Here is a 24,853-nt window from a genome sequence, read left to right as displayed (position 1 = left end):
TGAGTTGATGGGAGTTGATGAGCAGCATGCTGGAGGACATCAGAGGAAAAACAGAAAACATTTACTTCATAAAATATGATCCAGTTTCACCAAAATCAGTGAAATAGTTGGTTGGAGGGCAAAGTCACATAGTGCAAGAACAGACGGGATGCAGAGTGACCTCAGGATGATTGCAAATCTGTTATTTTATGGTACACAATGCCATAATACTGATTTTTTTTTTTTTTTACTAAGAGCAGTGCCTTTTCTGTTCAGTTTTGGTCATTGTCTGTTTCACAAAAGAAACAACAGAACTACCCTTACAATCATTGATTAATTAATCAATAAATTCATTCAGTCTATTGAGAAATTCATATTTTAGGCAAACGTCTCATTTATGGAAGCAGTAAAAACTTCCCGGTATGTAAACTCAAACCTTTTGCAGACTGAAAAATATATTGATTATCAGTAGATTAATTGATAGCAAAAAATTTGTGGCAGCCCTAATGAGAACTAAAAGTCTCGATGCCACTGATCTGCAACCAGTGATTTTACTGTAAAGTTATGCTTCTAGCTCTGAATTAAGAGGCCATGCCCTTACTTTGGCAAAATGTTCTTTTACCTTCACAGACTTTCCAATTTATTTTCTATTGAGCAGCTCAGTATTTTACATCCAGATGAAATCAAGTCATTTGGAAGGTTATATTCATAAACCTGGTACATACAGTACTTATGGACTGTCCTAGAACAATCATTAGATTAGATTTTATTTGATTGAACCCACATCTATACATCTCTGCCTGTGTTTGAAGTGTAAGAAGTGAAAAAATCGAACCAGGCTGCAGATATGACACAAATCAATATCTGTCTGTTTACACAGTAAACAGTCTAAATCCTCTAACTCAAGTAAAGCTGTCTGTAAAAACATGACTTTAAGCTGCTTGTTCTAGTCGCATACCAAACAGGTTTTCCGGCACATCTTCTTTACTTACAGTTCCTGCCACCTGCACTACTACTGTTACAGTAACATAAAATATTACTCCATAGTTTGTTTCCCATGTATAAGAAAGTAACCTACCTAAAGCCTTGGTTTACTAAAAGCCACAAGAAAACTGTCAGGAAATATCAATGGTACACGTACAGTAAATACAAACCTCAATAAGACATAAAGCAGTGTATGGCTGATAGCCATATTACTGCATATAAACACAGGCGTCGAAGGAAGTTGAGAGGCTGCATGACAAGACTGTCTGAAAATCTTTCCTGCCAAACTAGGAGCTGAAAGCCGACTTGTTGTCCAGCAGATCGATTCAGCAGCTGTGTGTGGGAGGAAGCTCCCGGTGCTCTTTCACTCCTCTTTCACTCACCACACATCATACTTGTCAAAAATAACATTTTCTTGCATGTGCTCTTGAATACGATACGCAATGCTGGTTGCTCATATCACACCACAAGCAATCTCTCTCACATTTTTTTTAAATATTCAGGGGATTGAAGTTTCTTAAAAAGCACCTAAACCTTCTATGAAGCCTTTATTACCAAATATGTTACAAGACTAGTTGACTAGTAGACCTCTCAGTGTTTCTGTGTCTGAAACACAGAATCTACTGTAGAATTCCTCATCTTAATTACATGGATATGTATCAAAATATTCTTGCAAATGCTAATTAGTTAAATAACCAAATAACTGTATTAATGGGAAACCATTTGTGCATTAACACACTTGTCAAAAACACATGGGGATATAAACAGACAGCCAAATTATACTCATTAGTACCTAATGTAGGCAGCAAGTCGTTGCAAAAACTAATCACCTCAGTTTTGGCATGGGCTCCCTCCAAACACACTAGGTTTTTAATGTGTGTTTAAAGGGGATCTCCACCAATTTCACACATTAAAGTCTGTTTACAGGTGTTGGGGAGTAAAAATGTGGTGTGGAGCTGTTTGTGGCTTGCCTCAAGTGACGTCACTTGAGTCAGTGCCAATTGGGACTGTAAGAGCAGATTCTTGTTTGAGTGTAAGGGCAGATTGTGTTAATTGTTATGTGGGTCACGGTCTGATTAATTAGGGTGTGCAGCCTATATAATGGTGGGAACCTTAGGGGCGCATCAGGTGTTTCCAGCCGGAAAGGGAAAACAGTTTTTGACCGCTGTCGCTGTCGCTGTCGCTGCATTCGTGCGGTGTGTATATTGGAGGAGGGAGAATGTGTGATTCAAACATTATGATGTCAATAAATGGACTTGTTTGCATTGAACTAAAAAACCAACTGGACTCTCATTCATCCGTCACAGTAAAGTAAGGCGCGTCAATAGGTTTCCCGTTGCCTCAGTAGCTTAAAGCATTGGCTTAGCTCTACAGGGACAATAATCTGAGTGTATGTTATTGCTATTAAAAAAAAGAGTGAGCTTAAAAATGACTCTGTAGCCCACTCGCTTTAACCGTTAGGGATCAAGTTGCACTGTGAGTATTGCGTTGTAGGCTATTGTTATAGGTTTAAAAAAACATATAAAAGAGGTTCTTTTGTATTGATTTAGATTATTAGGAGTGCAATGCTAAATCAGTGAAGTACTCCTTTAACAACATACTCTGAGTGGTTCCTCGTTGAGTCCAGAATAAGACAAGGCTGCCTATTTTCCTCCATCTACCTGATTATTAGCTCAGTCATGAGTCAAACAACAGCTAATAAACCAAAAGCTATCTTCTGAACTTCAAAATGAAGATTTTCCTCTGATATCTGGCTGTCCATATTCTTTCCTTGTAGCTTACAGCAACATATGTAAAGAAACATCCCTAAAGATTTTCTGCACCATAAATTGTGAATGGCTTGACATTTTTCATAGTGCTTCCATGGTTATTCTATCCATCAAGTAATTGATTGAAAGATCGTAAGAATTAATCAGCAACTATTTTGATGATCGAGTAATTGCTTCATTGTTTGATTCACTGTTAAAACCTTTGCTGGTTTCAGCTCAAATGTGAGAATGAGTTACTTTTCTTTATCATATATCAGGAATTAAATTGGGTATTGGACTGTCAGCTGGACAGTTTATACCAAATGATTTCATTGATAATGAAAATAATCATTGTTTGAAGGTAGAATTATTCATTCTACCTGTGACACTTTCAAGAGTACACTGTAAAAGAGGTTTGTCACTACATAGAGAGGTTCACATGATCGCTTCTTGAGTCTGACAGAAATCAATATGAAGCACCAGTTGTGATCAATAGTTTCTTCTTGTGATCAGGAGCTCTTGTTTCTTAACCTTGGCTTCACCGGAGAGCAAGTCTCACGTCCACAAACTAAATAAAGGTGAAGTCTGTGGCCTCACAGTCTTGCCTCATGCAGACGTCTGGGGCCAGCCGGGCTTCATTTTTAGGATTTGCCCCAGTTTCTTTAAGGAATCTCCTCTGCCTGCCCCCTTGAATCAGGTTGCCAAGGCTAACGTGTCTGGGTTCATGAGAGAAGGATAAACTGAGGCTGTGACACAGAAAGTTGGGCTGAAGAAATTGACCTGACAAAGATATTTGATTGTTTGGGGTCAGTGGAGAGAACATGCTGTGGTAAAAATGAACTTAGGGAAACAAACTTGTGGTGTTGCCCCCATTAAGTTTCAAACTCAAGCTGCATAGAGGTAGGTAAGGCCTTTAAAATGAAAACCGCATAAACAGATTTCTTTTTTTTTTATGGGCAGTGGAACACGCTGCAAACACAAAACTGACGTGTTATCACCTCATGAATATCATCCAAATGTTTCGTAAATTTTAAACATATTTTGAGTTAATCGGAACTGTGAACCACTGTGAAACAATCAGGAAATAACTTTATTTTGCTGGCTACCTCACTCTTATTCACTGTCTATGTCTCTCAACCGATTGCTTGCTCTCTCTCCCTCCCTCTCTCTCTCTTAAACCATCAGGCACAAACCAAAGAAACTTCTTAATGTCAGTATCTTGCAGCAGAAACTGCAAGCAGACACAGATTTAGAAGCTGGGTACATGAAATAAACAAAGCAAGAACACAACAGGTACTATCAGAGTTTAGTCCGTGAATCCACCTGAATATCTCAGTTTCAGAAACATTTCAGGCTGACTGTGGAGAGGTTTGACAGGTCTGATCATCTGATTGGTGCCCGTTGTTTGACATTATTCTGTCTGAAAAGGGTTGGCTTGGGTTAGGTGATCATTCTCTGTGGGTTTGTATTGAAGAGTTTTTTGACGTTCGATCCACTGTTTATGTAAAATTATTAATTAGCGAAGCTGTAATATTAATAATTAATAGTAGGCATGCAGGAATAATTTTATAATAGGCTGAGATTAGGGAGCTAAGCTTGCTAAATGTGCACTGATCTTCATCCACATCAACAAAACAGTGACAGAGGATCAGCCTGTGTTACTTCATATCCTCTCAATGACAGCAATAGCTGATTTATGAAACTAATTTCTTCACTTTATTGAAACAGGCAGAGGGAAGGTGTTGCGTTTCCATCAGGTCGTTCATGAAACACGTCTGTCATATCATAACATAAGGCAAGAGGGAGTGACTACAGGGGAGGCTCCAGCTGGAGGATGCAGTTTGTCAAAGATGAGCCAGCTTACCTTGACAGTTGAGCTGCAAGTTGAGAAAGCAGCATTAATTTCCTCACATGCAACATGCACTGATGCACTGGGTTTTCTTCTGAGAACACACTCACTATTGCTCTGTTACCAGCACTATCCATAGCTCTGGGCAATGGAAAACACACTTTCAAAGTAGTGCAGTGCATAACTTATTTTTAGAACCGACAAAGCCACATACACCCAGTATAGAATCAGACTATTCATTTCACAAATACTGTGACGTCGGTGATAGCCTGAGCCTGCAAACAAGCCAGCAACAATAAGCCAATGATACACAACTAAAAAATCCATTTTAATTTTCAGAGTTCAAAATCTCCCTCTGTTATTTTTTGTTTTTTTCCAATTTACCTCCCAACATCTCTCCTGCCTCAACTGAAACAGCTGATCAATAAGAACAATTGCACAAAAGTCCTCGGTGCAATAAATCACCAGACAACAAGCAATGAGATGACAGAAAAAATCTATTACACAGCAAAAATGTTGTTGATGATGAGTCAGTGCAATGGATGTGCAGTCTATCTTAGTGTGTCTGTTGTGTGCATGGGTTAACAGCATGCAGGTGAGTGTTTTGTGTGTTTACAGTATGTCTACTTGCTCACCAAAATCTCAACAGGTCAAACCTCTAAGGTGCCGAGCAGAAAACTGCTGCGAGCAGTCCACTACAGAGCATCAGCAAACAGAAGAGTAAAGACTACAACTTCTCTAAAGAATGAGGTCTGGGTCCACAGTTCAACAGGAGATCATGTATACAAGACATCCAGACTTTTAGCTTCCAATGCCTATCCTGCTGACTTTTCTCTCCATGTAGCTCTTAAAGTTTGAACAAAGTAAGAATAAATATGTGTTCCGAGTTTGTCAGACCAAAGAAGAAAATGTTATTAACCCCCCAGACAAATAAATGATTAAAAATAACGACAAGTTTATGAAATTAGGTGTCAAAATCACACTAAAACATATGCATTTTTTACACATCACTGCCAAACCATACACACTGAGCAAACATATAGCGACAGTGGCATTCATCTGGTGTATTCAAGTTCGATATTCACTCTACTTTTAGCTCTCTTCTTGTCCACACTAATTCCTGTTGTAAATGCTAGTCACTAATTTTGTCTGTCTGCTGTTTGGTGTTGAGCAGGTGGCATATAGTGGATTTACCAGGGCTTTCAGGACTTTCTGAAAACACATACCTGTGGCAAAAGATGCTGATGAGAGGGGTGAGACCGAAACAAAATAGTAAAGTTGCTGCAGAACCAAAACAATTAGCTGAAAGGTGCTTAATCTCCACAGAGCTGAGGGAGCTGTAGAGTCAGGTGATAATTCACGGTGGGTTTGTCGATATACGAGAAACTACCTTTAACTTACACATAGCCATTTCATCCAGTGTTGATCTAAAAATATTGATGAGAGTGGCTTAAGTTATAAAAGTCATAAATAATCCAAACTGTCAATATAAAGACTGACAGCCTCTTCACTTCATTTTAGCCCATGTGACACTGAAATCTCCTGGTTTGATTTATGGTCCACAACAGGAGCAAAGTAATGCATTGCTCTATTCCACTTACCCCACAGGAAACATTAGCTCAAATGGTCTGAAGACTTATTGCCTATTATCACCTCATATCCTGTTTCTAACTCTCCAAAACAAACAGAGCCATGCCAAGGAGTAGAAGGAGGAGGGGGGGAGAGAGATTGAAAAATCCTTGACAGGAAGCATCACCGTTCATGAAAAAGACACAGCCTTAATGTTTCGATAAAGCTGCGCACTGTTTGTTTTTCTGTCAGCCTTCAACAACATATGTGATCTACCACTAAGACACCTGTATATTTCTCTGGTTGACAAAGGCACCAGAGGACAAATGACATGTCAGGTATTTCAGTAAGATTTAAAATGTACTGTCAAAAATATCAGCATGACGAGTTTCTCTGCTGCTGTAATTTCAACACATCGTATTTCCACAGCTAAACACCTCCTGGGCTGCCTACTCTGTACTTGGCTCCAGCTCAGGACTCAACGAGGCTTCATGCACACCACACACACTGAGAATACCAAGCGAAGTGTGTTGGGCTGCTTTTCAATCTTCCGGCCATAAAACTGGGCTTAACCAGGATATGTCAAATCCATTTGGGCCTGCAGTCGATCTGTCTACAGCTTGTCACAGGAGCTGATGCGTGGAGCGCAGTCCCAGGGCTGAGCACTTGAACCACACACAACACAGTTCTGTCGAGATAACACGTGTAACAAGAAAATCTTGCTTTTAAGCAAATCAGGATGTTTTTATAAACTTTCAGGTGCACACACTTATATAAAGTCACTGAGTTATCTTTTCAGAAAGAACCTGTGTATGTCTAATTAAGACGCTTAGGGTGCTTTGATATATTTGGTATTTAAAGCAGCACGCTTTGATCATGGTAGTTTTCAGATGATGATTCATCGACGAAGCACAATCTGTATTAGCAAGATAAACAGAGCCGGTAACACAACTGAATGTCACATCAAAATAGTCTCCAAATAGCTGCTAAAATATGAGCTTTGAGACATCGAGAAAGTCACAATGTGTGGGTAGCACTTGAGGCTTTTGCCTCACACTTAGATGCTTCCGTCTTTTATCTCACAATTATGTATGTAAAACACTTTGCCGACTCTGTTTTAGAGCTAAAATAAGTTGACAAATCTATTCAATAATTGACAGAAAATAAATGACGTGTTTGGAGATGTCAATCTTGGCCTCTGAGAATGTGATGGCTATTTTTTCATTTATCTAGGCTGTGTCTGCACCACTGACAGTATAAACAATGGACGGTGTATACGTGACGTCACCCAAAGGTTTCTGAAGAGCTGTTTTGAAGCTCAAAATCTGAGGCTCTGACCACTTTTATGTGAGCTGTTTTGAAGCTCAAAATCTGAGGCTCTGACCACTTTTATGTTAGTAGCCCTGTGTCCCGGCTAATCTAAAAAATCAGTAGGCCTGAGGGCCGAATGACGCCCGGGTGTTCAAACAAGCCACCTGTAACCTGTCAATCAAAGCGGCCACGCTGTTAATATAATTTGAAAGAGTGGGTGTATGTGGAAAATAGATTTTTTCTTTTTGTACCAGGCTGTAAACATGTTTATTTCTGCTGTGAAGTTAACAGTACCAGGCTGTAAACATGTTTATTTCTGCTGTGAAGTTAACATGGGAGCTTATGGAAATTGACTCCTTCTGCAGCCAGCCACAAGTGGCTGTTTGAGGTACTGTACTTATTGGCTTCACTTCACAGCCACATAGTTTGCCGCTTCGTCTGCACAGAAAACTTCTGCAGTTGTACTCACATGCATGTGAACTTTAGATGAGCACAGTCACGCTTTAAATAAATAACAGCGCTTTTCAAACGACACAATTGCGTGCAAACACTGATTCATGCAGCCACAATAAGACACCGTAACATCCCTATTAAAGTGTCAGGCAGAAACAAATTGTTCCTGTTTTTTCCTTTTGTTTAGTTTTTTTGTGATGCCTCGTGATGTTCATCCAATAACATCACGAGCACAGGCAGAACCACAGACTCCCACCGGTGTTGAATAAATCTCAGAGAAGCCAAGTAGCACCGCTGAAATATCACTGACAGGGGCTGCTATAATCATGGCCCTTTCGGGGAATGGCACTTTGCTTACTAATGTGGCAGGAAGTGGAGGTCAGTGGGTGGGGTAGAATGAGCATCCGACTGAGGCGAGGTGTGTGTGATAAACTAGAGGAGGTATGATGGTTAGATTAGGTAACGCAGAGGTAAAGAGGTGCCTCTTGTGGTGTTTGTAGACTTCAAATCTGTTTCTGCCTTTGGTTGTGGTTTATTATAAATCTTGGAGCTGGGAATATAAAAAAAACATGAATTTGTGGTTCAGCTATTCTTCCTGTGCTCTTGCCTAACAGACAAAAAAAAGAAAGATAAAGTTGAAAAGACTGGGGTCAGATTTATTTTCAACAACTCCCTCCAACGGTAAAATATCAAATATAAGCAAAATAGTTCAAAATAAGTCCATGTAACAAGCTAAATTACTCTCAAACATTTTTTCACGCTGAACAATGTGTTTCCGAATTACACAGTCTTACCAGCAAAGCTCCGAGGCCCCCGTCGCTTGAGGCTGATCTATTTGCCTAGTTTGCTGTATAGTTTCACACCACTGTGCTGGTTTCTAAAGGTGAACCCTGCTGTCCTGTATTCCTCGTGTCCTATTATTTTATCCTCTCCAAAATTCATGAGGCTCCAAAGACTGGTGACGACCTTAAACTTTTATAGGTTTGGGGGCATTCTGACTGGCCTAGTGCTTAAAAAATGCCTACCTATGTACTGGGATTGCAATGTTCCTGTCGTTTTATGTCGTTTTTCAAATCTCTCCCCTTTTCTCTCGTCATCTCTCGACTAATAAAAAATAAAGTCATAAAACATGCTTGCACATAACGTAGAATAGTCCAATTAAAACATGCACACTGATTCATTTTTGGGGGAAAAGACTTATATTGTAAATACTTTTTAGTCATAGATCAAATTATTATCATTAGTGTGTGTGTTTATATCTCCCATACTTGGATGATGGTTTTCCTTCTGATTGAGAAGTTAAAAAAAGGCTACCACTCTCTATTATTAAAATAAAGCAGGTCATCTGTCATTGAGTTTAGTGATGGCCTATTTCCAGTTACATTTAAAGTACAGTATCTATTTCAACAGCTGCACACATTGTGATTATTCAGACAGATAAAATAAGAACCAAAAGCTGCTTACAAGCTGCAAAGTTACATAAGCAGAAAAAAGGTGAGCTCACTGAGCAGCCTAGAAACACACATAAGGTGATATACACAGGGATATTATATTATAATATTCTTAAGGTAAACTTTTGGATATTAAAAAGCTGTCCTGGTTTAAAACTTGGCACGATTTCACTCTCAGTTGCACCCAGTGAATGAAACCTTAAATCCCAATCTGAGTGAAGGTTTATTCCCTTTTAACCCAAGTTGTAAAGTACCGACATGCAGCCAGGCTTTAACACACAGCCAGAGTTGCATTAAATCAGCAGCACAGACACATGACAGCATGTCGGTCACTCTCCGTTTGTAAAAAATAAATACTCCGTGCGGAGAGCGGAGCTGTCCTTTCAGCACCGCCGCTAGAAACGCACCGAGCAGCCGCCGCTTCAAGATCCATCTCTGCCTCTACTCTCACACAGCGGAAGGAAAATCACCGGTTCGTGCAAACAACAAACTTTATCTCATTCTCAGTCAAAGCAAGCGCCATCCTCCTGAAATCATACGCACTTTTTAGTTCATATAATTCAGCTGTGACTCGTATCATTTCCAGTGGAAGTTAATTACGAGGAGCGGAGAGACGTTATTGGCCTACTTACCATCAATCGCCATGATGTTCTGTTTTGGCTTGCACTAAAGCAGGCGGTGAAGAAAGGGGAGCGGCCCACTGCAAGTGTGAGGGAGCCGGGGGGAGATGCGCGCTGTGGTACAGTCCACAAAGCACCAGCTGGCTGACTGTAGAAATGTCTAATCCATAATTTACACATAAAAAAAATGAACAAATGTTTTATTTTATGTGAAACTAATTATTAACATCAAATACAGCTTCATAATACAGTTAAGCCAATGTAACTGTTAATTTAGTTCAGATGAAATAAACTAAATCTGTATTAGGAGCTAATATAGCTACTTAATTATATTATATAGCTACTTATCTTAGTCAAGCTTAATTTAAGTTGGCTGTTTAAGCTGTTTAAGATGCTAATAGCCAGAGCCATAGCTCAGATAAACTACATATTTAACATGAATTAGCATTAAATGCTAATAAAGCTCAATAATGATGGATTTTTGTAGGCTAAGCTACATCTTTGAAGATGCTACCATAGCATAATAATGTAGTTTACTCTAACTACATCAACTGTTGTGATATCTCCTAAGTGGACTTGAGCCATATTAATATAATTTAATATAATAATGTCTTGGTTTAGCTATCCCTCGGGTTAATTTAGCTCAGTTAAGCTACATATTTAAGATGAGTTAGCAGTGAACGCTGCATTAAATGCTATTACAGCTTAATAATGATGCCTAAGTAGGCAAAGATACATCATTAAGCCATAATAGATGGTAATATAGCATAATCTAATGATATCAAGACATCTTCCTTTAATGTCCTCTTTGAGTTGGAAGCTTAAAAAACAATACCTGAAGCCCTTTTTCTATTTTTTCATATCTACTTGAGGGAAATTATTTCAGCCATGGTTCTTAATCCTACTTTATGTGACTCAGTGATCATGGTTCACCCACTACCTCGGTTCTTAATCATCCCCTGATTGCTGACGGCTGAAAAAGAAACCAGCAGTCGCTCTGAAAATTAACAGTAAGTGTTTGTGTCAGCCACTCAGAACCAAAGAACACGAGCCTCTTCCTACATTCGCCTTGCTGACAGCCATCAGCCATACAGGAAGAAACCCATATTCATAAACCCCTTTTTGGGAGTCGGAGGAAGTCACTGAGAGCTGTGCAACAAAAAGATTCATTGCAACACGTCATCACAGTGATTTCTAACGCCTGAAATGTTCTGATTAATATGAGAGGACGGAGGAATATAAAAGCATGAGCTGGTGATTTGTTTCCCTGCAGCACAACTCTTAAAGGTCAGGTATTAAATACAGCACTGGAATTAAATATTCATAGGCATCATTGCTAATTCGAATATCTGTTCAATCCTCATTGTGTTGTTTTCCATAGCTGCTGGGAAGTGTAGCTATAATTAACCAAGGAAGAAGTTAGGACAATATAGTCAAACAGTACTAGTTGCAATAGTACAAGCTGTAATATGTTACTCCAGATTGGAAGTATAGTGCTACCTGTGTGAAATGGTCTCTATCTTTGCCTTGCTTATACCTGACTCTTGCATTAAATATACAAAACAAACACAATTTATAACCTGCGATGTGTTATCTTGTAATCCTACTGCCTTCAGTGCCCTGTATTTACTCCTGTTGGATGTAAGTTGCTCTCTGTGCTGCTGCACTCCATTTCCAGGTCGAGGTTCATTAAACCGCCATTCATCTTTATCTAATCAAATTGTAATTATGCTGCGATTGCTATCTAAGTCAGTAAAAGTACTGCGTAAATCTTTCGAATGAATGCCTAAAATGTAAATATACAATGTATTGCACAGAGTATTTCAGTGCTTTCTTTCAGCCCTCTGAAAACATGCAGCTGTTGTATTGTACTAATGTTTACAAGAACCCGATATTATATCATTTTGAGACTCAATTTACACCCCCATGCCGTCATCAGGTTGCCATGGATACATACAGCAGCCGCTGAGCTCTACCTTGTGATTGCCTGTCAGAAACATGGGCAAATGTTACCCAGTCGAGGCGTTTGTAACACACTGTCTCCATATCCTCGCTCTGTTGTGCCTCTAATTTTGGAAACCTCACGTTGAGTCAAACAGAGCTGTGTACTACAGTATGTGGCTTACTTTTAAACTGGGATATATAAAGATTGAGATTGCATAGTTTGAGATATACTGACACACGTCACACAGAGATGTCTGATAAAAGCCTCATAGGAAGGACAGGGGAAATCATTATGCTATGGCACCATCCACAGTTTCCTCATCTTATGAGTGCAGCAGAATGATGTCAGATATCTGTGCGCTCACTGAGATGCTGCAAACTGTGAGACCAATCAGCTTCATGAAGTTTAGATTTCAAAAACCTGTCCTTGTTGACATCTCATCTTTCATGTCAACACTCTGAGGTGTCTTTTCCTTCTCTTTTGCTCAACTAAGCATCATTCAGCACAAAGAATGGCAATTTATTAACAATGGATAATTCTCAATTGATCATTCTCAATATTTGTGCTTGTGACTCCTTAACATGAAGCAGAATCTCCTTGTGACTTCTTGTCGTAGGTTGTATGTTTATAACATGTGATCTTCCCCTCTCAGATTCTTTCATATAAATTATTTTAGCCCCCTTAAAAGGCAGTTTGCAGCATGCAAAACGACAAAACACAAGCAAATTAACACACAGTCAGAAATCATGACCAACAAATACCAACATAACAACAAGTATGACCCAGCCACGTGCATCACTTTTACTGTCATGGAAACGGTTTGTTATTCTGTATTTGGTTGTGTTTTCTCTATTTGTTGCCCTGCACAACAGCACATGTGAGCTCACAAGTGAGCAGCTGTTGGATAATGTTGGACTGGCCACTGCTTTTAATCCTTGTGTATTTCAACTCTTCCTAACACCGTCATATCTGTATTTTTACATACAAATATGATATTACTGTTTGTATTTTCTTAAGTATGTCAAAGAATTATCTGTATGTACTCTTTTACTCGTTTATAATTTGCTTCCCGGGGGGCAAAAAGTATTTTAATTGAATTGAGTTAAAGTCAATTCATAAATTAAAAATAACAGATTACACAACAAAACATTATTACTATTAGCTTTAAATGCAAGCTTAGCTGGCCGGACACTTTTTTTTAAATCCGTACATAAACTATCAGTTGGAAACAAATAAAATGTCAGAATAATCAATTAAATAAATTTATATTTTGTTGTAGATTTGCGAGCGCATACAGGGTTTTAGTGCTTTTGTCAAAATGTACCTGTTTTTTAAAGTAATAATAATAATAGTTATGGATGGAATAGGTTATCTGTCTAAAGAAGTTTCATAAAACCTCACTGGGTAAACATCAAACTAGTGTTTTAAAGGTGGGTACTGATCCTTACACTTTTAACCAAAACAGACAGCACAGGTTTAAATGTCAGTCTGTCTGGATAAGTGTTAACAATAATAGTAATAATAATAATAATAATAATACCTTTATTTATATAGGACCTTAAAAAACAGTTTACAAAGTGCTTTGACAGACAAGTATGAACAAAATACTCCAAGAACCAACAACATGTAGAAGACAATAAAAAGCAAAAAAATAATTAAAGTTAAGAAATGCATAAATTACATAAACAGCCCCATAACAAAAATAAAATAAAATAAAACACAGTGAAATAGAATGATTTAATTCAAGTTAAAAGATTAAAAAAAGAAAGTTTAAAAAAAACAAACATCACATAAAAGCAAGTCTATAAAAATGTGTTTTAAGAAAAAATAATTCACTGCTTCTGCAAACCTTATGTCCTCAGGCAGGGCGTTTCAAAGTCGAGGGGCCCTGATGGCAAATGCCCGGTCACCTTTAGTTTTGAGCCTCGACTTTGGAACAGCTAAAATTGGCGTGTTGTGCTGTCGTCTGTTAAATCCAGTAAGAAGCCTCGCTGCTGCATTTTGCACAAGTTGGAGGCGAGAGAGTGATTTCTGATTTATGCCAGGGAGAAGTGAGTTACAATAGTCTAGTCTGGAGAATATTAGTGCATGTATTACTTTTTCTAAATCGAAGCGGGAAATTATTATTTTTTTATTCTGGAGATGGTTTTGAATTGAAGGAAACAAGACTGAACTACTTTATTAATATGTTTTTCAAAGTTGGGGTTTGAATAAAAAATGACTCCTAAATTACGGACAGTGGGCGTTATGCAGTTGGCATAGGGACCAAGAGAGGTTAGAATAGAGCTGGTGTAGATAGGGGGATTAAGCAAAATTATTTCAGATTTGTTGTTTCTGGAGATTTTGTGTCATCCAGTAGTTCACATCAATAAGACAGTCTAAAACAGCAGCTAGGCTTCTAGAGCCAGCAGGTCTCAGGGGGAGGTATATCTGTTTGTCATCTGCATAACAATGAAAAGAAACATTGTGGCGTTCAATGATATGGCCAAGAGGGAGCATATAAATAGAAAATAAAATTGGACCTAAAATTGAACCTTGTGGTACACCACGGGTAATGTGAGCTGACGATGGTTGACGAGGTTCTTTCTAAAAGAGTAAAACCAACCAAGTACGGAGCGCCCACCCAGGTTTTAAGACGGTTAATTAAAATGGAGTGATCTATAGTGTCAAAAGCTGCACTGAGGTCTAAAAGAATTAAAATTGCACTCTCACCCCTGTCAGCTGCTAAAAGGAGATAATTTGTGACTTTGAGGAGGGCAGTTTCTGTGCTATGAGGAGCTTAAAAACCTGATTGAATTGAATTTCTCAAAGATGTTATTATGACTCATAAAAGTTAAAAGTTGTGAGGAAACCACTTTCTCTAAAATCTTCATAAAAATGGAAGTTTAGAAATTGGCCTAAAATTGCTAAGAACAGAAGGATCAAGGTTGGGTTTCCTAAAAAGGGGCTGGATCACAGCATGTTTAAAAGCAGAAGGATAAATACCGTCTTCTGAAGATCTGTTAATAATCGATAAAATACTGGGTCCAACTGTGATAAAAAATGATGATGATAGAAATTTTGTGGAAATAAAATCAAGACTGTGTGTGGTTGATTTCATATGGGCTATGGTTTCTGCTAAAAAAGACAATACTGGTTGAAAAGTGGTAAAATAATTATTAATATATCTTGTGGCTGTAAAAGTTCTGGGTTTTGAGTGATTTGCTAAAATGATGTTAGAAAAGAAGGATGCTGTTGCTTCTTTAACTGCAGTTTAGTAGTTCATGATGGCAACTTTATAAATGTCGTAGTACACAGTCAGACCCGTTTTTTCCCATTTTCTTTCCTTTCTCCTATAGTCTCTTTTTAAATCTTGGATGGATTCGTTGAGCCAAGGTTGTGGTGTTTTATTTGACTTTTTGTCTTTAAAAGGGGCAGCAGAGTCCAGGGTGTTTTGACAGGTGAGATTAAAAAGAGAGACAAGCTCTTCTAAATTAGAATGGGGATTAAAAGCAGTTAAAGAAGCAGCACTAAAAAGCTCAGAAAATTTACTGGCAGAACTAGAATTAAAATTAAATAATAATATAAAAACCCTGTGACGAACCGGGGTACTGAGTTGGCTCTTGTATTGCCTGAGTAAGATTAAAAGACCATAAAATCCTGAACGAATGGCTGAGACGGACAACAAACATGAATGTTAAAATCGCCTAAAATGAGAATTTTGTTATAAACAGATAGAAAGTGGAGTAAAAGCTCCGCAAACTCTTCTATAAAAACACTGTTGGGTTTGGGAGGTCTGTATATCATTAAAATAAAAACAGTATCTTTAGAGTTAAGTCTAAAACCAAGGTGCTCAAAGGATGTGAAATTATTACATTATAGCATATAATAACGTATATATAACGTGCACAAACATGTTCATAGACATGCATGCACAGACACACGGCTGATGTGCACTGTTTCACTCTCTGTCGCTTCTCAATTCACTCTTGTTTACTTTGTCCTATTTTTAGCTGCAGCTCTGCTCAAATGCCCTCTGCTGAGCTCATCAAAGCAGTCCCTTCCTGTTGTCATAGAAATCGTCTGGCACGTCCATTAACTTCTCCATCCACAGGCTGCCCAAATCACCGTAACAACAGGAGGGAGAACATCTGTAAGTCAGGTAGTTTCATCTGAACAGGCAGATTATTGACATCAGGAGAGGATGTAAATAATCCAACTAATACCTAATCATGCACGGGCAGAAAATATAATTTATTATCATGTAAATATCCCCAGGTAATACAGTTAATCAGATGACTGTACAACACCTGTTATCCTCCTTCAGGCTTTGTCTCGCAGCCTGAGAGAGGAGAGTAGCAGCTATGATGCAGTCATGTTCACTCCATGTATGACCTTGTGCTGTGAACACCAGCGGTGCTCCAGGGAATCACTCAGTTCAATCAGTCTACAGAGTGCTGCTGGGAAAATGTGTTATATAGAGGAGTAGTTCTGGCTATTTGTCTGTTTTCAGCCATATGTTGTGAATTTAGAAGTGTTTCATCATGTTGCAATATACTGACTTATCTCACCTTGTTCACGTTAAATGTATTCACTCCAAACAAGCAAGGGTGTTTATTGCCTAGCAACAAGCATCCTAAAATATGCCCAATGCTTATTTTGTAAATATCAAATGAAGGCCATGATGTACTTGTTATAAATATATAGTATCTGAGAAATACTACCTACTCCTCAAGGCAAACACCTCAGTACAGAACTGACTGATCCAACAGAGACACTGAAAGTTGTGTGTCTGACTCAGTGCTGGTTTTTAAGAGATAATGTCCATCTTGTAAAAATCTCATAAAAAAAGACTCACGACTGTTATCCCTGAGCATCATAACTGCAATATTAAGTAGAAGTGATGAAGTAGAAATGGGAACATTAGTTTGAAATTATGAGCAGGAGGAAATTAAAGGTGCCATATTTGACACTTTTCCTGAGTTTTATTTGACTTTTGATATCAATAAAAAGATATATTTGTGGTTTTACATGTGTTTTACTGGCACAACACTGGCTCCAGTCCCCGTCACAACACAGGGTGTTTTGAACTCAGAGGCTGACAAACTGAGCTAACATTAACTAACAGCAGCTATAGTTCGTAGCAGTTTATTGTCCATCAGACGACTGTAAATCACAGAGCAGCTGGAGGACATCAGAGGGACAAAAAGACATTTTCTCCATAAAATCTGATTCAGATTAAATTAAAATCAGTGAAACAGTTGGTGGCATGTAACTTAGTGCCGTAAAACATTATGTACTTCTATGGGTAATCGTACCCGGAGCACAAAGAGTAGTAGAAAGTAGAGAGCGCAGTTTCTTCCTTTCTTTGTGGATCGAGCATTTTACTTTTCACAGAATTTATAGACCTCTTTATAATTAAAAAAGGAAATATCACTTTCTATAATATAGGACCATTAAATCATTGAAGTCCTTGATGTAAAGATAGCAAACAGGAGTAGAATGATGTCGTCAAAGCAACTCAAAACCCACTGTCTGTCCCCTGTAGATCAAGTTTGTTTGTTATTTTCAGGCTTTATGCTAAATGTTTTTTTTCAAATGAAGTCAAACTGCAGAGTGAAGATGTACCGTTCATCTGTTTGCTTTCTTATTTCCTAAATTTTAAAGATGAATCTCTCTTTTATTGTCAATAAATCATTTTATGCTGCTTTATAATGTTACAAGCAAATACAAATAATTACAATGTCCATTTTCTGCTTCCACCCTTTGTGAACTTAATATCTTATGTAACCATCCAACAGTTAAGAGGCAGGCAAAGACTATCAACAGGTTATTAAATGCAACACTTTCCACTGACTTCTCTGACGCAGGCAGGACAGTGAGGCGCCGTTTCCATAGCAATAACTTCCTACATGTAACACAAATTGACTGAACTAAATCTGAAATGACATGGAACAATCGAGCATTAAAGTCTGAAGACTTGCTGCACTGCAAAAACAACCAAAAGCTGCAAGCGTATTCACAAAAAGACGAAATGATGACTCAAAAGCACAAATGTTTGGCTGTAGTGTTGTCAGATGAATTAAGATTAAAAATATTTTTTATGCTTTAGACTGTCAGTACTTGAATACAATTTATTTATGATGAAATCACATCCACAAATATCTGTTTGAAAATCGTTTTTTATTAACATTACTTTTATGTGCCTCCGTCTCTGGACGGCTGGTTTATTTCTGAAATCTGAACTGTGACACCACCATGTGGGGAAAACTGGTCATTGGAAGGATTGGTTGAAAGATATTCTCATGTAATGGCTCACTCAATTATTCATAAAACTTCATTGCAGTTTTATATCTTATGATTAAAAGATTAAACTGCAATAATAAAAGCATGAATTCTTAAATTACCAGCACTTCAACCACATTTGGTTCTAAATGAGATGATACGTGTCTGTAGTTCTAGTATTGTATTGCAGTAATCCTCAACACATCATTCACTGAGTAGGTGCACTTTTTTAGCCCAGTATTGGCCACATCACATATTGCTATGCATCCACACACACACAGTAGTTTATGTCTGAAGTTTGTGTTTGAGGGTGGCGAGCTGCTTCATGTCGACACTGCTGCCACCGCACACAATCACCAGTAGGGGGCCCAGGAGAGACGGCAGTCGACCTAAGAAGAAGTGTTGCGACAAAGTTCATCATCTTCTGTCATCTCCACAAGTTTCCCCTCATGGCAGGAGAGTTACCATATACAGGAGGTTTAGTCATTTTAAAACTGTTTTAAAGTTGGACCTTCCATGGGAATTAACAGGAATTTATGGGAATAAACCAGGAATTTACAAATGGGAATTAACAGGAATTTATGGGAATAAACCAGGAATTTACAAAAATGAAGGTCGGCCATGATCAGGGATGTTGGGGAAAATATATTTTAGCATAATCTTGACTAAAACAAGCAGATTTCATGCAAGTACACTTGAACTGTAAGATGACGAGATGGCGCTCCTTCAGTTTGTGTAGTGCTTTGTTCGTAATGGGGTGGGGTGAATGGGTGGGGTTGACTGTGAGTGTTGGGGGTTTATTGTGTGTAGCACTTTTTAATAATTTCCCCCTAGGGTTATTAAAGTATTTCTGATTCTGATTGTGTTACATGTTTTGTATGAAAAGTGCTATACAAATGAAGTTTGATTGATTGATTGATTGATTGACTGATTGATATTCCTCCATCACATGCACAGATGATTTCTACACCCTGGATCACACTTCAGAGCCCAGAGCACAAGACTACTGGCACATTTGAGAACTATAACATGAAATAAGTGATATATTATTATGGGGTAAATATATTTGATGTATGGGATTAATGTTTAATTTACAAATAGCACATGAAAATGTATTCATACAGTAGATAGCTAGCTGATAAGTTAGATGCTGAATAAGCTATTCAAATAGGATTTTCCTATATTTTCCTACAGGAACTTTCCTACATGTGATGTGTTATGCTGTATTACAAGCAGGGCGTAAAGATCTTTTAATGTGACAGAGCAGTTACCTTCTTCCTGTAGTCTGCGTATAAGTCCAGTGTAGACAGCTGCTAGTGCTGCTCCACACGCCATCTCCACCAACACACGCTCCTCATCTAAAAGACGGCACACACACTGAGTTTACCAACATGAAGTTCATACAGGCTTACGTTACCAATTCCATTCAAAAGTTAGGGGTGATTATTCATTCAGTTTTTCATTAAAATGGACGTTCAGAGAACAAACACACTAACCGAGGAATGTTTCGACAGCCTGCAGAGCCTCCTGGTCAGTCACAATCTCAGAAATGATTGTAAACTCGCTGCGTTGGCTGTATTCAAAAGCTTTTGTGCAAACTGTCTTTGCTCCGAGACATTTGGCCTCACTGTGGAAAGACGGACGAGGATGAAGTCAGTGCGGTTGCATTTATAACTCCTGAAAAAAAACAACCGAGCCCTTTTTAAACCTCCAACCTGGTGATGTCATCCAAAGTGACCACCTTCCCCGCTTTAACCGCAGCGTTGAAACAGTCGGCCCCCACCGTCTCCATGGCGATGATGGGTACGTCTGACCAGCCTGTGTCCTTCAGGCCCTGGATGACCCCACAGAGGAGCCCTCCTCCACCCACAGACACCAGAACAGCTCCAGGCTTCACACCGGGACCCAGTGAGGCTGCGACCTCTGTGATCATAGTTGCGTGGCCCTGCCTGGGTGAGAGTTGTGAGTAGGGAGACACAGGAAGCATGTGAGGATCTGTTCATCTGAACATGCAGAAACTTTAACCGTGACGAATGTTTCTACCAGAGCAGGGGGTGATCGAATGGAGGGACATAGGTGAGTCCTTCAGTCTCTGCCAGTCTGAGAGCCTCTGCATTGGCATCATCCCAAACCTGAGATAAGGAAGAGTTTACTGACTTAACTGACCATGATTAGATCAGAAGACTTTCATACATTTGATATACTTCACCTTGCCTACAATCCTGACAGTAGCACCCTCATCCTGGAGTCTCTGAACCACCAGCTGAGGAGAGGAGGAGGGAACTATAATGGTGGCTGGAACACTCATTTTCCTGGCTACGTAGGCTGCAGCCATACCTGCATTACCACCTGGAAAAATGAGCATATTGTGTTATATTACCGCCCCAAGCTGATACAGAATTGTGCATATTAACATGCAGACGCAGTGGAAATGCCACCTGAAGAGCAGACAACTCCTTTGGACTGTGTGGCGAGCTGCAGAAGAGAGAAATGAGATTAAAAAAGGGCAAGTATGTGTCTTTTTTTTAAGGGATCTACACCACAGTCAGTCAGCACTGACCTTTAATTTAAAATGGCACATCAGATAGTGACAAATGTGAAGAAAAAGCTTCTTCAAGCACCAGCTGAAAGAAAGGTCTGTTTTTTTTTTGTTTTTTTTACCTGCTGGCAGAGGTGTCCAATGCCACGGATCTTGAAGGAGCCCGACGGCTGAGAATTCTCCATCTTCAGGTACACAGTGGCCCCCACGCGTTTGGACATGCTGACGCTCTCTAGCAGTGGCGTGTTCAGGTGGAAATGCTCCGCCATGGTGCAGCTGATTTTACTAAAGTGGTAAAAAAAAACAACACACATAGTGTTATAAAAATTAGGATTATACTGGGGTGCAGATGTTTAAACTCTTATAGAGTGTGTATGTTCTGTTTTCTGCATGTCTCGTCTCATGTGTTTACTGAGGCTGGCAGAGAGAGATGATTAAAAAACAGTTCAAGGACAAGAGAGACAGGTTAAGGGAGGTGTCATTTTGGACAAGAAACATAATGTTCATTACTAAGGGGAAAACCAAAAAAGGAAATTGTCAGTGAGGTGTTCGAGACAGTCCATTTTAAGAAAACTGTATAAAAACCAACAGTTAGAGCTCCTCGAGGAGCCTTTTCTCTGTAACCACTCATGTGTTGCACTGTTAAACTTGTACGAGAATAATAAATTCAACTTAAACTTTGATACTTTGAATCCAGTCCTCCTTATTCAAGGGTTTTCTTAGGTGTCATTTCCTTTATTTAAAGCATTTATTGTGATTTACTTCAAAGTGTATACTTCATACTTCGCGTGTATATTTCCCTGGCTGGCTGAACGTTGGCCGTTGACGCAAAACGTAACGTGACGTACGGCAAATCACAACGTGAACCAAAGTAATGACGTACGTAGCTAGCGTGTACTCTACGTCATTAGGTAAATTCGTGTTTTTTAAGTCATTAAATGTTCACTTACGTTTGTGTAAAATGCCTTGTTGAACGAGCCCCTGGCTGTTAAATGATAACGGCGGTTTAATTTACGCGACGTGCGTCATGTTTTTAATGTACGCTACGTGATGCTACGTGATGTAGCATGTAGCAGGAGAGCCTCATGACGTACACTTCCGGTTGCTGTTTCAAAATAAACGTCACGTTCTCTGTAATGTTTATGATAACAACAACAACAATTTCTTTCCTTGTCATATTTAGTACGTATGCATTATAAAAAATATTGACTTAAAATACAAATAAATACATAGACAAAATAATCAGAAACTATTAAAGATTTTTTTGTTTTTGCTATTGAAAAATAGGCAACTTTGCATAACAAACAGTGATTGCACAGAATTTAAATAAAGGTAAACTCACATGTGAAGAGCCTTCTGTTGGAGCAGATTTGAATGACCTGTGAGCCTGAAAGCGCACACTATATGTTGTTCACCGCGCTTATTCTTCTTCAACTTATTATTTTTACTCCGTTTTTTCGGCTCGCATCTCCTCCCAGAGTTTTTGTCGCACACACACAAAAAAACGCCAATAAACAAATAAATAAACAAAATGACTATTTGAGGTGTGCTTTTTGAATACAGACCCCCGGCAACAGCCCACTCGCCAGTCTCAAAACTTCTGCAGGAATTTTCTAGTTACAGTCTCAAGTCCACAGTTTATTACCAAGGCTTGAACATGTGTGTGTGTGTGTGTGTGTGTTAAAAAGAGAAAAAAAGAAGAGCAGCTGCCAGAGAAACAGACTATGTTGTTATTTTATATGTTTTATTATGTGTCTGTTATACCACAATGTGTGTTTTCTGTTCAGTTTAATTTATTGGGCTGATCTCAGTGCAAGCTGTTCTTACTACTTCTATGTGTTACACTTTCATCTTCATTCTTTGTGCATTTCACACGTTATTCACAAACTTGAGTGACTCACTCACAGCATGGATTATAACTTCTTTATTATTATTGTACATTAGCTGTCTAGTTACAGGTTGCATATACACAAAGAAATGGTTCGCACTCCTCAGACCAATGTGCCATTCTCACATCAAACATAACTCAACTTATTGCTTCATATTTTACACAGCATGTTCAAGAACATGACGCTGTTCTTGTGCCAAACCCTTCCTGTACACTGGGTGGCAGCAGTGAGTAGAACCTGCACTGACAGATTAAGAAACAAGAGCAATGTGTCTAACAATAATAACAATAATGATAATAATAAAAAAAACAATGTTCAAAGCTTTGTTTTAAATAAAACAACAAACCAGGATAACAATATATGTCGTACAACTACTGAAATATGTAAATATGAAGAAAAAAACTGACACTTAAAGAAAGTTGTTCTCACACTTAAAAGTCTTGAGTCACTGAGGCCCCATTTTAACACTAAAGCAACTTTAGCCCAGGGTTTGTGTACACTGATATATTCAAGTGAGGCTGGGTTTGCTATAACAATTTCTGTCTTGACTTTAAAGACAACAAAGAGTAGTCATGGGAGCTTTGACGTGATATATTCAGGACTGATGAATATTAAATCCTAAAACACTGAGTTTGGGAAATACTGCTTTATCGTATTGTTAGTTTTTGAGTCTGGGAACCAGCATCGCCCCAGTATGAGGACCAACATGTGCCAGGCCTTAATCTGGACTAGGCATTAAGTTTTAACGGTTAGAGATTGGCTGACGTTTGACGTTTTATTTCAAATGAAGACAATATTGTCACTCTAATTCCTCCTTCTCCTTCTTCACCTCTAACCTAACTTTTAGGTGCTCTGGTTTCACAAGTTCACTTCTCACATTCTTGTTCTCCTTTTCTTTCCGTCTCACCGGGCAGCAACCATTTTGCAGTTGAACAGAGGCTAATATGACAGCATGCACCAGTGCTGAGTCAACATAAACAGAATATTAAAAGGTTGAGACATCCGTAACGATTCACAGATGTTTCTTATATCATTTTGTGAGTTAAAAAACAAAAAACATTCTTCTGATATCAGTTCAAACTCGTCCTGATATCTTTTTTTTTTTCCCCCACCATGCCATAAAATTATATTGTTAACATCTGTTTCTCATGTGAGTTGACGTGGATCTCAGCCATCATGCATCAAAAGCTCGCTGGATTCTGCTTCTGAGTCTTGTGATTGCACTTATTCCTGACTAACACTGCTAATAGCTGCTCCGTCCCAGTCCCGACAAAATCTTGACTTCCTTTAACAGACATTCAGAGTTACACTATCTGTTCTCTCTTCTCACTTTCCTCTCTCCAGCTTCACGTCTCACACGTACTTTCACCCGATCCAGCCTGTAAATTTACCGTATTAAAATCCTCACGCCACACACTGTGAAGGTGTGATCAGACAACATACTATGTTCATTGCCAGTGACTGTTGATAAGCTTGGATTTATGAAGTGTGGTGTTTGTTTTGTTTTGTTTTTTTATTAACACCATACAAAAATAAAGTGTCATTCAAAGTTTGAGGTTATTTGGGTAAATGTCAGATAGAGCTCTAAGCTCATGCTTTCATGTTGTGTTGTGAGTTTGAAGAACTCAAAGCTGCATCCAAATGATTTTTTTTTCCTTTTTCTGGTCAGCTTCTCTCATGCGGCTGAACTCGTGTGAAGTTGCCAAGCTACTGTTGCTCAAAATAAGATTCAGGCATTTTCTTTTAACTGCAGAAACTCAGTGAAAATATGTTATGATTCTGCCGTAAAGTTGCTCTGTGATTCCAGCATTACATCCAAACAAACGAGAAAAATAGGTTGCATCATCAGAGTTGTGTTCTTCATCTTTGTTTCGCTCTGTTCGTCCCTCAGTTAGCCTCCAGACTACCTCCATACTTTGTTTTTTTCTCGTGGCTAATGCTTCTGCCCACATGCTGCTGCTCCTCTTCTTCTTCTTCTTCTTCTGTGTGTGCATGCGCCCTCTGTGAGCGTGCACGTGGCTCCTGATCTGGGCTTCATGCCAGTGAGCGTTGTCTGGGTTTGATCCTCGGATACAGCTGGAGACAGAGAGAGAGAGGGAGGGAAAGAATAAGAGGGTGAGGGCAGGGTCACTACATCATGTTAACATTGTTCTAAAGGTGCCTGAACATCATGAAGGCAGATCATAAGATGCTGTGTGGGAATAAATCTGCCTCTTAAGAAGCCGTTTTCCTCTGGTGAGTTGTGATTAATC

At 38.8% G+C, this 24,853-nt stretch overlaps 3 protein-coding genes across 10 annotated transcripts in view; all 3 read right to left on the bottom strand.

The window, feature by feature from the left end:
• The window catches only part of syt14a (synaptotagmin XIVa), a 43,217-nt gene extending 33,198 nt beyond the window's left edge, over positions 1-10,019 (bottom strand). For all 3 annotated transcript variants that reach the window (XM_027275287.1, XM_027275288.1, XM_027275289.1), the window contains exon 1: positions 9,977-10,019. In XM_027275287.1, coding sequence (XP_027131088.1) covers positions 9,977-9,989 — 13 coding nt within the window. In that variant the 5' untranslated portion in view covers positions 9,990-10,019. The remainder of the gene's footprint in view (positions 1-9,976) is intronic.
• Positions 10,020-16,915: 6,896 nt separating this feature from the next.
• On the bottom strand, positions 16,916-22,105 carry sdsl (serine dehydratase-like). Of its 2 annotated transcripts, none has more exons than XM_027274546.1 (9): positions 22,055-22,105; positions 20,835-20,997; positions 20,612-20,648; positions 20,383-20,522; positions 20,217-20,305; positions 19,889-20,122; positions 19,670-19,800; positions 19,445-19,531; positions 16,916-18,562 (listed from the first exon to the last, which is right to left on the bottom strand). In XM_027274546.1, exons 2-9 carry the CDS (start codon positions 20,979-20,981, stop codon positions 18,459-18,461), a joined length of 969 nt encoding a protein of 322 aa, XP_027130347.1. In that variant the 5' UTR covers positions 20,982-20,997; positions 22,055-22,105; the 3' UTR covers positions 16,916-18,458. The 2 variants fall into 2 exon arrangements, with proteins under 2 accessions (XP_027130347.1, XP_010746234.3); XM_010747932.3 differs by lacking the exon at positions 22,055-22,105 and adding an exon at positions 21,663-21,812.
• Positions 22,106-22,620: 515 nt separating this feature from the next.
• The window catches only part of LOC104932650 (apoptosis-stimulating of p53 protein 1), a 46,185-nt gene continuing 43,952 nt past the window's right edge, over positions 22,621-24,853 (bottom strand). For all 5 annotated transcript variants that reach the window (XM_019266385.2, XM_010747930.3, XM_019266384.2 and 2 more), the window contains one exon: positions 22,621-24,677. In XM_019266385.2, the coding sequence (XP_019121930.1) occupies positions 24,636-24,677 (42 nt within the window). In that variant the 3' untranslated portion in view covers positions 22,621-24,635. The remainder of the gene's footprint in view (positions 24,678-24,853) is intronic.

This window comes from Larimichthys crocea, chromosome XXIV (assembly GCF_000972845.2).
Source record: "Larimichthys crocea isolate SSNF chromosome XXIV, L_crocea_2.0, whole genome shotgun sequence".
Taxonomy (NCBI): Eukaryota; Metazoa; Chordata; class Actinopteri; family Sciaenidae; genus Larimichthys; species Larimichthys crocea.
The sequence above is the reverse complement of the archived record's forward strand: the minus strand, read 5'-3'. Positions and strand labels throughout refer to the sequence as shown.

Coding starts and splice junctions, on each gene's coding strand:
- sdsl (XM_027274546.1), bottom strand. CDS start 20,981: ATGGCGGAGCATTTCCACCTGAACACGCCACTGCTAGAGAGCGTCAGC. Junction 19,801..19,888: donor ACTTTGGATGACATCACCAG/GTTGGAGGTTTA, acceptor GTCTTTCCACAG/TGAGGCCAAATGTCTCGGAG. Junction 18,563..19,444: donor ACGCAGACTACAGGAAGAAG/GTAACTGCTCTG, acceptor ACTTCTTCTTAG/GTCGACTGCCGTCTCTCCTG.